Source organism: Budorcas taxicolor, chromosome X (assembly GCF_023091745.1).
Source record: "Budorcas taxicolor isolate Tak-1 chromosome X, Takin1.1, whole genome shotgun sequence".
NCBI lineage: Eukaryota > Metazoa > Chordata > Mammalia > Artiodactyla > Bovidae > Budorcas > Budorcas taxicolor.
In genome coordinates this window covers 127,050,598-127,064,909 of record NC_068935.1, presented here as the reverse complement: position 1 = coordinate 127,064,909, position 14,312 = coordinate 127,050,598, and the positions used below count along the sequence as shown (strand labels likewise).

The 14,312-nt window shown below is 39.9% G+C and overlaps 1 protein-coding gene across 1 annotated transcript in view; it reads left to right on the top strand.

Moving 5' to 3' along the window:
• The window catches only part of NHS (NHS actin remodeling regulator), a 342,007-nt gene that overhangs the window by 288,237 nt on the left and 39,458 nt on the right, over positions 1-14,312 (top strand). Inside the window, exon 3 of the mRNA XM_052663581.1 lies at positions 7,983-8,116. Within this exon, the coding sequence (XP_052519541.1) occupies positions 7,983-8,116 (134 nt within the window). The remainder of the gene's footprint in view (positions 1-7,982; positions 8,117-14,312) is intronic.

The following is a 14,312-nucleotide window of genomic DNA, read 5'->3' as shown; positions in this document are numbered from 1 at the left end:
ATAATGACTAGAGAAATGTAAATCAAAATTACAGTCAAATATCACCTCGCACCAGCCAGAATGGCCATCACCAAAAAATCCACAAACAGTAAATGCTGGAGAGGGTGTGAAGAGAAGGAAGCCCTCCTGCACTGTTGGTGAGAATGTAAACTGGTGCAGCCACTATGGAGAACAGTATGGAAGTTCCTTTAAAAACTAAAAATAGAACTACCGTATAATCCTGCAGTCCCACCCCTGGGCATATACTTGGAGAAAAACATGATCTGAAAAGATACATGCACCCCAGTGTTCATAGCAGTACTGTTCACAATAGCCAAGACATGGAAGAAACCTAAATGTCCATTGACCAGAGGAATGGATAAAGAAGCTGTGGTCCATACAAAAGAGAGAGAAATAATGCCATTTGCAGCAGCATGGAGATTGTCAGACTGAATGAAGTAAGGCAGAGAAAGTGAAATATCATTATGATATCACTTATATGCAAAATCTAAGAAACAGTGATACAAATGAACTTCTTTACAAAACAAAAACCAACTCACAGACTTAGAGAATGAACTTATGGTTTACTGGGGAGGGGTGTGGGTAAAGGATAGTTAGGGAGCTTGGGACTAACATGTACACACTGCTATATTTGAAATGGACAACCAACAAGGACCTACTATATAGCACAGGAAACTGCTCAATATTATGTAACAACCTAATGGGAAAAGAATTTTTAAAAGAATAGCTACATGTATAACTGAATCACTTTGCTGTACACATGAAATTAACACAACATTGTTAATCAACTATATTCCAATATAAAATAAAGGTTTAAAAAAGAATACAGCAATACTAAACCTTATCCTAAAAGAAATATTGAAAGGTCTTCTCTGAGTAGAAAAATAGCAAGAATCTATAGGAAAGGGAAATTCACAACAGGAAAGGTAAATATATGAAAGGACTGAAGATTACTTAGATAAGCCAATACATGCATTAAAAAAACAATTAAAATTGTGAAAGCAATTAAAACTATAAAGAACAGCAAAAGGATAAACATGAAGATGTAAAATAGGATATCAAAATCACAAACTATGGGAGAGTAAGAAAATATAGATTTTTTAGAATGTGTTTGAGCTCACATGACTATCAGTCTAAAACAAATAGCTAGAGTTACAGTTTAACACACTTGAAAACCAAGGTAACCACAAATCAGAAGCATACAGTGCTCTCACAAAATCTAAAAAGAAAGGAACTCAAGCACAATGCTAAAGAAAACCATCAAACTACAAAAGGAAAAACAAAAAAGGGAAGACATACAAAATCAACTGGAAAACAACATTTAAAATGGCAATAAATACATACTATCAATAATTATTTAAATGTCAATAGACTAAATGCTCTGATAAAAAGACATAGAATGACATACTGGATAATAAAACAAGAACCTACAATATGCTGCCTACAAGAGACACATTTTAGCATGAAAGAAATACATAGATTGAAAGTGAGGGGATGGCAAAAGATACTTCCTGCAAGTGGAAATGTCAAGTAAGGGTAGTAATACTCAGACAAAACAGACTTTAAAACAAAGGCCATGAATAAAGACAAAAAAGAACACTATATTAATGATACAAGGATCAACAGAAGAAAATATTGTCTTCATTAACATATATCTACACAATACTAAAGCTCCTAAATACATAAAACAAATACTAACAGACATAAAAGGAGCAACTGATGGGGATACATTAATAGATTTTTATCAATGGACAGGCTTTCCAGACAGAACATCAGTAAAGCAATAGACACATCTAAATGACACTTTAGAATAGTTAGATGGATTGATATCTACAGGACACTACATCCAAGGAAACCAGAATACACCCTCTTTTCAAGCACACATGGAACATTCTCTAGGACAGACCACATACTAGGATATAAAATAAAGTCTGAACAAATATAAAAGGATAGAAATTATCTCAAGCATCTTCTCTTACCAGAATGGCATGAAACTAGAAATCCGTCACAGAAAGAAAAATGAGGAAAAAATAATTACATGGATACTAAACAACATGCTACTAAAAACCAATTGGCCAACAATGAAATTAAAGAGGAAATTTTAAAATACCTCAAGATAAAGGACGATAAAAACACAACCATCCAAAATCTTTGGGATCCAGAAAAAGCAGTCCTGACCTGAGAGAAGTTCATAGCAATACAGGCCTTCCTCAAGAAATAAGAACAATCTCCAATAAGCAACATGACCTTCCACCTAAAAGAATTACAAAAAGAACATTTAAAACTCAGCAGAAGGAAGGAAATAATAAAGATCAGAGAGGAAATAAAATATAGATTAAAAATAAAAAATCAAAAACACCAAGAGCTGTTTTTTTGAAAGAGTAAGCAAAATCAATGAATCGCTAACCAGGCTCACTCACCAATAATGAGAGAGGGGACCCAAATACACAAAATAAGAAATGAAAGAAAAATAATTACCAATATTGCAGACATATAAAAAAATAAGAAAAATACTATGAACAGTAATATACCAACAAAATGGACAACCTAGAAGAAACTGACAAATTTCTAGAAACATACAGCCTACCAAAACTCAATGAACAAGAAACAGATAATTTAAATACATTGATTACTGGAAGTAAAATAGACTCATACCTATCCTTCTCAAACTCTTCCAAAAGACTAAACAAAGGGGAACACTCCCCAAATCACTTTATGAAGCCAACGTCATCCTGATATCAAAATCAAAGAGACTACAAACAAGACAATTACAGCTCAATATCTCTGATACATGTATCAATAGATGCAAAAATCACCACCAAAATGTTAGCAAATCAATCCAACAACATATAAAAAGGATCATACATCATGATCAATTTGGATTCATTCCAAGGATGGTTCAACATACACACATCAATCAAAGTGATACACCATATGCCATTAAAAAAAGACGGAAACAACATGAGCATCTCAATAAAGTTAGAAAAAGCATTTGATAAAATTTAATATCCATTCATGATAAAAACTCACACAAAAATGGGTATAACAACGTAATGCTGAATAACATCCATTTACAACAAATCCAGAGCTAATACAATACTCAGTGGCAAAAAGCTGGAAGCCTTCCCACTCAATTCTGAAACACCAATATGGATGCCAGCTCTCATCACTTCTATTCAACATAGTATTGGAAGTCCTAGCCACAGCAATTAGATGAGAAAAAGAAATAAAAGGTATCCAAACTGAAAGGGAAGAGATAAAATTGTCATTGTATGCAGATGATATGATACTCTATATAGAAAACCCTAAAGACTCCATATAAAAACTATTAGAATAAATGAATTCAGCAAGGTAGCAGGGTACAAGATCAGTATGCAGAAATCTGTTGCATTTCTTTACACTAACAATGAAATATAAGAGAAAGTAAAACATTTATTGTGTATTTAAAATTGTGTAAAAAAAATTAAATACCTACGGAAAAAACCTAATCACTGAGGTAAAAGACTTATATTTAAGAACTATAAAACACTGATACAGGAAACTGAAGGTGATACCAAGACATGGAAAGATCTCCCATGCACTTGTTCTGGAAGAATTAATATTGTTAAAAACAGTCATACTACCCAAAGCTATCTACAGATTTCATGTGATCTTTATCAAATTACCCATGACATTTTTCACAGAGCTAGAACATATAATCCTAAAATTTATATGGAACTACAAAAGACCAAGAATTGCCTTTAGGGTTATCTTCCCAGACTTCAGACAATATTACAAAGCTACAGCAATCAAAACAGCTTGGTACTGTCACAAAAACAGATTAAAAGAACAGAAGAGAAAAAACAGATAGATCAAAAGAACAGAATAGGCAGCCCAGGAATAAACCCACATGCCTACAGTCATTAACCTTCAACAAAGGAGGTAAGAATATACACTAGAGAAAAGACAGTCTTGTCAGCAAGTGGAGCTGGAAAAGCTGGACAGTGTCATGTAAATCAATGAAGTTAGAACACTCCTTCACACCATACACAACAATAAATATAAAATGGCTTAAATACTTAAACATAAGATATAACACCATAAAACTCCTAGAAAAGAACATAGGCAAAACATTCTCAGACATAAATGGCAGTGTTTTCTTAGATCAGTCTCCCAAGGTAAAATAAATAAAAACAAACATAAATAAATAGGACCTAGTGAAGTTTATAGATTTTCTCATAGCAAAGACATAAACAAAAAGACAACCATAAACAAAGAAACCATAAACAAAAGACAACCTACAGACTTGGAAAAATGTTTGCAAATAATGAGACCAACAAGGGCTTAGTTCCCAAAACATACAGACATCTCATACAGTTTAATATAAAAAAATTCAATAACTAGACGTTTTTCCAAAGAAGACATACAGATGGCCAACAGGCACGTGAAAAGATGGTTAACATGGCTAATTATTAGAGAAATGCAAATCAAAACTACAAGGTATCACCTCACACCAGTCAGAATAGCCATCATGAAAAAGTCTACAGATAATAAATGCTGGAGAAGGTGTGGAGAAAGAGTACCCTTCTATCCGTTGCTGTGGATGTAAAGTGGTGCAGCCACTATGGAGAACAGTATGAAGGTTCCTTAAAATAGAACTCTAAAAATAGAGTTACCATATGATCCAGAAATCCCACTCCTGGACATATACCTGGAAAAAACTATAATTCAAAAAGGTACTTGCATTGCTGTGTTCATAGCAGCACTGTTCACAGTAGCCAAGACATGGAAACAGCATAAGAGTTCATCAACAGACAGATGGATGAAGGAGATGTGGAATATATACAATGGGGTATTACCCAGCAATGAAAAAGGAATGAAATATTGCAGCAACATGCATGGACCTAGAGATTATCATACTAAGTCAGAGAAAGAGAAATATCTCTTATCACTTATATGTGGAATCTAAAAAAAAAATCCACTTATTTACCAAACAGAAATAGAAAACAAACTTGTGGTTACCAAAGGGGGATGGATAAATTAAGAGTATGGGATTAACAGATACCCAGCACTATATATAAAATAGACTAACATCACGGATTTACCTGTATAGCACAGGGAACGATACTCAGTATCTTATAACAGAAAGGAATCTGAAGCTGTATGCCTGAAACTTGCACAATATTGTAAATCTACTATATATAATAAAGGATTCCCTGGTGGTTCAGATGGTAAAGCGTCTGCCTGCAATGCAGGAGACCCGGGTTGAATCCCTGGGTTGGGAAGATCCCCTGGAGAAGGAAATGGCACCCCACTCCAGTACTCTTGCCTGGAAAATCCCATGGACGGAGGAGCCTGTTGGGCTACAGTCCATGGGGTCGCAAAGAGTTGGACACGACTGAGTGAAACTAGCACAATGTTGTAAATCTACTATATATAAGAAACATTTTTTTATAAAGTCTTCCTGATGAGCAACGGCTCTGGAGGCAGATTAGCAAAGAGCACCTACATGGGGTTGAGGACTTTTCTCTGGTTGTGAATGGGAGTCAACATTTGTCTCAAGAACCCCAAGCAAAGGAAGATGAGTAATTCTGCCACATTCTCCTGGCAGACAAGGTTGGCAGTTGAGGCAGGGAGGCCCACAGACAGGCCAGTCAGACATGGACAGAAATCAGAAGGCTCGAGAGTGCTCAGGTACCGGTTTAGAGTGCAGCACACTGAATACAGCAGAGAAAGAGGTCAGCATTAGGGAGGCCAGTGTCAACGGGCAACAAGACCCAGAGAAGGGCCTAACAGCAAGGGTACAGTGAGGCCACTGACTCAGTACCCAGCCCATGGGAAAGATAGGGCTTTAGAGTACATTCTACAGTTACAAAAGCAGACCTTCATGAAAGCATTAATTTGTTCTTCCTTTCAGTCACTCCACAAACATTTACTGAAAATCCACTATATCACAGGCACAGCAGGGCACAGTGATGGAAAGCTGACTATAATCTCTGTTGTCCAGGAGCAGACTTCTATACAGAGGCAGAACATACAGAGAGATCCTGACTTTTATCACTGCAATGACAGAGATGAAATGGGCCCTGGCACTACAGGGCCTTTAGAGAAAAGACACCTGACGCCACCTGAGAGGGTCAGTGTAGTTGGCTGTTTCCTAATATGGGTAAAGGGCTTCCCTGGTGGCTCAGTGGTAAAGAGTCTCCCTGCCAATGCAAGAGATGCAGGTTCGATCCCTGGGTCAGGAAAATCACCTGGAGAAGGAAATGGCACCTCACTCCAGTATTCTTACCTGGGAAATCCCATGGACAGAGGAGCCTGGAGGGCTACAGTCCGTGGGGTAGCAAAGAGTTGGACACGACTAAGCAACTAAACAACAATACTGGGGAAAGAATACTGTCTTATGAGTAGCCACATATTCTATATTATCAGTGTCCAAAGAATTACAATGTGATAAAATGTAATTATAACAAAGACTGTCAAATGCCAGCAATCTTGCTCTGATGGGCGAGGTGTGTTTAGATCTCTTACAGGTCAAGGAGTGGTCATGAGCAGGGCCCTGGGGCCAAGTGTGTAGCAGTGACAGCTCGGCAATGACTTAGCCTCCCTGATCCATGTAGGCATCTGCACAAGAGGGACACTATCAGTGCCTGCTTCGTGCAATTGTCAAGATAATGCACCTACAAGCTTTTGCAAAGCATCTCTGATGCATGCCCATTGCCCAGCAAACACTGGGCATCACAATTATTATTGTAGATGTGCTAAGTAATGGCAGGTTTAAACAACAGAAGGCAATTTAGGACACCTGCTGCACAAATTTGTACCCTGGTCATATTGGGTGGAGGTCACGAGACTTTAGGCCCTGAGTGTGAGTGTGGGCTGGGTTTTGGCAGGTAGTGCAGCCTTTGTCGTGGCCAGTTTGTTGGGCAGGGTATGTTGGGTAGGCTCACTGAGATACCCAGAAAGCTAAACTGGGCTCCTAGTGTCCCTGTGATTCTTATTATGCAGTTAGGATCACTTCAGCCCACACATGGAAATTTCTCTTTTTTTCCCCAAAGTAGCTTTATTCCTAAATCAGACAGTTGTCATCATTGGGATTCCTTTGCTTCCTCTAGGAACCCAGAATTTGAAAACCATCTGGGTGTTGTGGGTGACAGGACTTAGATGGGTGCAATGGTATGCTGGCCACAGTCTCTTTAAAAAAAAAATTAAGTAAGTAAGCATTAATTGCTCAGTCATGCCTGACTCTTTGTGACCCCATGGACTGCAGCCCACCACGCTCCTCTGTCCGTGGGATTTTCCAGGCAAGGATACTGGAGTGGGTTGCCATTTCCTTCTCCAGGGGATCTTCCCAAACCAGGGATCAAACCTGGGTCTCCTGCATTGCAGGCAGCTTCTTTACCAACTGAGCTACAAGAGAAGCCCAAAAAGTGTAGTAAAGAAATAAATGAATGAGGCCCTAATGTGTAGGACTCACCAATTTCTGTGATATAAATATTCCCACCATAGCCTATTTCAAGTTACTGACAAGTTAAAAGCTGGCTTGCAAAATTCCTGAACGCCTAACTATCTGTGCCCCTGAGCCAATATGAGCTGGCTCCATCATCCTCTGGATAGCTGTGAGCATCTATCCTTTCTCGCCCTGGGAGGCTCTGGTGTGTCTGTGCCTAGGTCCACTCCAGGACTCAGATCAGCAGATCTTGTACCACTATTCTAGATTTGTTTTTCTTGCTCATGTTGTTTTGAAACAAGCTGTGTTAAGACATATCAAACACGGAGTGATCCATCTTGAGACGGACCCACTGACATGTAGGCATCCACTTTCATATTACTATGAAGTAAAAGTTTAGTTCAGAACCATTCTGAAAATCTTATTTGGTATACACATGAGCTAGATTAGCAAAAACTCACTTTTTTCCAGCCTTTCGCTCATCCTCCCAAGGGGGAAAGAGAAATTGCAAATGCCAAGTGTGTTTCTATACTGTTGATTTTTCTGCTCCCAGAGCACCGGAGCCGGAGCGATCGTCGGGAGCAGAGAGCTGCTGCGCCCATCCCGGCAGCAGCCCCTCCACTGCCCGCTTACCCCCCGGCTCACAGCCAGAGGAGGCGCGAAGCCAAGGACCGGCACTTCTTAACGGTGAGCTGGGTGGCCAAGTGGCCACCCTGTGCCTGCTCAGTGGGAAGTCTGAGTGGGTCTTGGGAGTCAGTGTCCCTTCTCTTATCAAAGGAGACTGGGCTCCCTGAAAGAGCTAGTTATGGGCATTTGACAACTGAATTTTTCCCCTTTTGTTTCTGAAAGGAATGCTTCTTTCTTTGGAATAGAGTGGGGATACAGATTTTTTTTCAGTTAATTGGCTGCACAATGCTGTAAAGCAGTAACAGTTAAGGACTCTAAGAGAAATTAGGAGTATGGGATTAAGACATGTACAGTGCTATATATAAAAAAGATAAACAGAATTTATTGCATAGTTTTGTTGTATACCTGAAACTAACATGATATTGTAAAGTAACTATACTTTAATAAAAATAAAACCAGAGGGGAAAGTCCTTCAAATCCTAATTCTTCTGCATACAAGCTGAAAGATTTAGGGCTGGTTATTCACCTTCTTTGTCCTAAGCTCCCTCATCTGTAATGTGGGGATATTAATAGTAGCTAGCTTATAGAGTTTGAGGGTTAAATGAGATATGGCATACAAAGATCTTAGCACAATGCCAAGCATAGAGCAAGACCGCAGTAAATGTTAATTGCTGCAACCACTACTGTTGTTACTAGCCAGGTGATAGCGTGGCTGTCTTGGTAGGGTGAACTGAGAAAGAACTTACGTGATGTGAAAAATTCCTGTTTAAAGATGAATCATGTCATAATTTCATGCTTCCCCCATTCTACAAAGAAGGGTGTTCTGAGTAACCAGTTACTAGAGTGATATCACCACCACTGGTGATGTCAGCCTTGCCTGGGTGGGTGTGACTGTAACTCGGCTCAAGCCCCCAAGTATGGATCAGAGATGATGAAGCTGAGACCAGCTCAGAATACCTGGAAACACCATTACCCGAGGTGTGTCTTCTGAGGCCTCAGCAGGGATAGGTGAGCACTTTCTGCCATCATTGAGGTGAGGGACTGCTATTTCTGCGACCAAATCAGCCCACATAGCCTGCCTGAGTGGTTGGACTCCTGCGCCCTTGTCATGCCAGTGTGAGGCCCTAAGTCTAAAGAAGTTATAATAGTGTAATGAGAGGCTGAGTTTTTTATTTGAAATTATGGTTGTATGTATGATTATAAATCCTGTACCCTTATGGCTTTTATAACATGCAAATTGGAATAAAAATATTTAGATCACATGATGCCAGACACCCAGATGAGAACAGATTTCATCTAAATGACTCTCATGATATATCCAGATAAAACAATGAGTGATATTTAACAGTAGACAGACATTTTTCCTACCTGTGGCTAGACAGTAGGCTTCACGTCCTTCAGGCTCATCAAATGTCTGCTAAGTGCCATGTCAAACCACACTGCTGCAATGCAGCTCAGGGACCAGAACGGAAGGTAAGAGCCTCTGAGGGCTTTCCAGGTCTTTATATAGAACAGTTACACATGCTAGTGATTTGTCATAAAAGCCCCTACTTGACAAAAGTTCCTATTAAGCTCAAATCTGCTTGCTGAAGCATTTGCTTTTAATGAGGCATTTTCTGCATAAAAATGCTAAAAATATTTTTCCCATTCATTATAACATGTTTTGTGGCTCATTAAGTTTTTTTTTTTTTTTGGCGGGGGGGGGGAGGTGAGGGAGAAGATGTTAAGCGTTTACAGAAATGACATAAAAATATTACCCTTTGTCTTCATCTGCATAATTTTTAATAATGTCTAAATTTCAAAGCAAGAGTATAGGAAAAAGCTTAGACTAATGAATAGCAATGAGGGTACTTCATTTTCCCAATAGACATTAATAAGAGGTCATACTTATATAAAGCAGAAAATTTACCCATCTCAATGGTACTATTTAGTATATCTAAGTAATTTGGGAAAACTTTAACTGTTTCATTTGTTTGATTGAGTTTGGGTCACCATGGTCATTGGAAGATTTTCCATTCAAGTTGAATCCCTCAGACCTGGAGCTGACTCACAATAGAACACAGTTCTGTACATTATGCTTACAAAGGCCATATACTGCTGAAAGAGAAAAAGCTGTTGGTATAAGGATAAGAAATTTGTAGCCAAATCGCTATACATTATCATAAATGGAAACTCTTCTTTCCTTTACAAGACTTTAGTTAAATCATTTTTTTCCTTTAAAAAAGCATTCATACTGAGATTCTGATATATAATCATCCACAGTTCTACAAACTATTATACTGCACCTTGGTCATTAAAGACATGGACTGTGAAGCCAACTGCCTGGAATTGAAGACCAGCTCTGATATTTATGAGCTATGTGACCCTGAACAAGCCAATCATTTCAGTGTCTCAGGGATACTAAGAGCTAGTACCTCATAAGTCTGAAATAAGGATTGAATATATTAATACATGTAAACAGTACCTGAAGCATAATAAGCACTTAATATGTATTAGACATCATCATCATTATTACAATTAGGCAGTCAAGTCCCTGAGGTTATCAGTGATACAGTGATACGACATGGGTCTAACTAGGTTTAAATCCCAGCTCTGTAAGCTGAAAATTCAAGGGGTATCTCCTAACTAAAGTCCACGTGGAAATTCTCCTTCAGCAAGGGTGGCAAAGGAGGTGATTTCAGGCCCAGAAGGTTTCTCAGGGGAATTCAACTAAACCTGCAAAGTCCAGATAATACCAATGCTCTATAAGTTGTTTCAGCACATTGAAAATGAAGAACTTCACCATTTCTTTTATGAACTTTTGCTGAAGGTTTGATACTTAAACCTGATACAGATGGAAGGGAAGGTGGGAAGGAGGGAGAGTAAAAGGCAGGAAGGACAGACCAATATCAATTCATGATTACTGATGCAAAACTACTAAATTAGGACTTCCCTAGTGATATAGTGGATAAGAATCTGCCTGACAATGCAGGGGACACAGGTTTGATCCCTAGTCTGGGTAGATTCCACATGCCGTGGAGCAGCTAAGCCTGTGTGCCACAATTAATAAGCCCACGTGCCACAACTACTGAAGCCTGCGTGCCCTAGAGCCCATACTCTGCAACAGGAGAAGCTACCCCAATGAGAAGAAGCCTGTGCACCTCAAGAAAGAGTAGCCCCTGCTTGCCACAACTAGAGAAAGCCCACACGCAGCAATGAAGACCCACTGCAAAGCTAAAATAAATAAAATACATTTTAAAAAGTAAATTAACTTTGAGCAAACAGAATACAGTATCACATTAAGAAATTAATATACCATGACTAAATGGGATTTATTCCAGGAATGGAAGGTTGGTTCAGTATTAGAAAATCTATTAGTATCATATACTGTGTTAATAGATCTAAGGAGGAAAAATCCATATAATTACTTCCATAGATGATGGAAAGGCCTTTAATAAAATGCAAGACCTATTCTTTATGAAGACTTGAGAAAATAGGAAGTGAGTGGTACTTCATTAACAGGATAAAATATCTCTGCCTTAGTCCTAAAGCCAATATCTTAGGGAAACATCAGAGGCATTTCTACTAAAATCAGGAACAAAGGAAGGATACTCGCTCTCTGGTACTAATTGGCATTATATTAGAGGGATTAATCCAAGCAGTTAGACAAAATAGATCAATTACAGGTATAAGAATTGGTAAAGAAGAAGTAAACCTAGGTCTAGTTGCAGGTGATGTGATGCTGTACCAGGAAGATTGTGGAGAATCAATGATAAAACTAATTTAAACAATAAAAGAATTCAGTACACTAGCAGGACATAAACACAAAAATCAATACCCTTCTTTTATACAAATGAGAGACAATTAGATGGCCTGGTGCTATAGAAAATTCCATTTACAGCAGTAACAAAGAAGATTACTTAGAAATTAATTTTTCACAAATGTGCAAAACCTATATTGGAAAAACTTGAAAGCATTCCTAAAAGACACAAAATTAGACTTTCTCAAATGGAAGGACATCCCTTGTTCTTGTATAGAATGATTCAGCACCATAAACAAGTCAGTTCTAAGTTAACTTAGAAATTTAACACAATCCTTCAAAAACTTACTCATAAGCTTTTTTTTAAAAGGGGGTTAGATCCATTGATACTGAAGTCCTCATGGAGAAGCAAACATACAAGCACAGCTAGAGAAAATTCTGGCCAAGATAGCAGAGTAGAAAAACCCTGAGCTCACCTTCTCTCACAGCACACCAAAACCACAGCCATCTGCAGAACAACCATCTATGAAAAAGACCAAAACCTACCAGAAAAGATCTTTAACAACTAGAGACATATATATATATATATATATATATATATAAATAAAAGAAGGAACCACAACAAGATGGGTAGGAATGGATTTGTGATATAATTAAATCCCAGACCCCCAAGGTCAGTGACCCACAAACTGGAGAATACTTACATTGCAGAGTTTTTCCCTCAGGGGAGTTCTAAGTCCCACATCAGGCTCCCTAGCCCAGAGGTCCTGCAATGCTCTGGGAAGACAAGCCCCCAGAGCATTTGGCTTTGAAGGCCAGCAGGGTTTAACCACTCTTAAAGGACGCACACACGAAAACCTCATGCACACCAAGATCCAGGGCAAAGGCAGTAATTTCATAGGAGCCAGGGCCAGAGTTGAACACGACTGAAGTGACTTAGCAGCAGCAGCAGCAGGGCCAGAACCATCTGCTGGTCTTGAAGAGCCTTCCCGAGAGGTGGGAGCAGCTGTGGCTCATCCTGGGGACACAGACACTGGCAGCAGCCATATTTAGGAACTTATTCTACCCCATGGAAGTCAGTGCTGGCAGGTGCCATTAGCTCAGAAGCACCAAGCCGTGGCCTTACCCAGTGACCTGTAGGCACCTGTTTTGGGGCATCTCAGGTCAAACAACTAACTGGATGGGGACACAGCCCCACCCATCAGCACATAGGCTGCCTAAAGACCTCATGAGCTCATGTGTGCTTAGTCACTCAGTCATGTCTGACTCTGCAACCCCATGGACTGTAACCCGCCAGGCTCCTCTGTCCATGGGGATTCTCCAGGCAAGAATACTGGAGTGGGTAGCCTTTCCCTTCTCCAGGAGATCTTCCTGACCTAGGGATTGAACCCAGGTCTCCCACATTGCAAGCGGATTCTTTACTGTCTGAGCTCATATGAACATGAGTTCATAGCCCCCTCTAGACACACCTCTAGGCATGGCCCTGCCCACCAGAGGGCCAAGACCCAGCTCCACCCACCAGTGGGCAGACACCAGATGCCAGAAAACTACAGTCCCACAACTTGTAGACCCAGCCAACCAAAAGTACATCAGACCCAATCCTTGGACATGCCCTGCCCACTAGCAGGACAACACAAGTTTTGGGACACCCCAAACCTCATACTCAACTGTGTTAGGAACCTCCACCACCCATCAGTGATCTGACACCAGCTCTGGATCCCTGGGCCCTGCAGCCAGGCTCCAGGACCAGGCTCCACCTGCCAGTTGTCTAGCACTAATCCCAAGAACTGCCTTCAGCCACCACTAGAGAGGACAATAGCCCCTGAGTCTCCTGTACCCTGACTCCACCCACCAGTGAGCTGGTACTAGCCCCAGGGCCCCCTGGAGTTCTGTAGTCAGACATTCATAAACAAGTCCCAGCAGCCAGTAGCATCCATACAAGGCAGGGCCTGACAACCAGTTGGACTAGGGGCCTATCAGACCACCCACATCGTCAGCCCACCACAAAAGAAGGACCCACACAGCCGTCTTAGGGGGAATCCCTAGAGCATACAGCTTGGGTGACAAAAGGGGAACGTGCTTCAGGGACGCATAGGACTTGTCCTACAGAGGGCCACTCCTCCAAGGTTGAGAAACATAACTAACCTACTACATATGGAAAAATACCAACAGCAACTTAGATAAAAATGAGGTAGCGGAGGAACATGTTCCAGATGAAGGAATAAGAGAAAACCCCAGAATAACTAAGTGAAGAGGAGACAGACATTCTACCTTAGAAGGAGGTCAGAGTGATGATCGTAAAGATGATGAAAGAACTTGGGAGAAGAATGGATGCACAAAACAAGTTAGAAGTTTTTAACAGTTGGAAAATATAAAGACTAATGAAACAGAGATGAAGAACAGTAACTGAAATGAAAAAAATATACTTTAGGAGGAATCAATAGTAGACTAAATGATATCAAGGACTGGATTGATGAGCTGGAAGACAGTGGTAGAAATCACTACCAGTGAACAGAA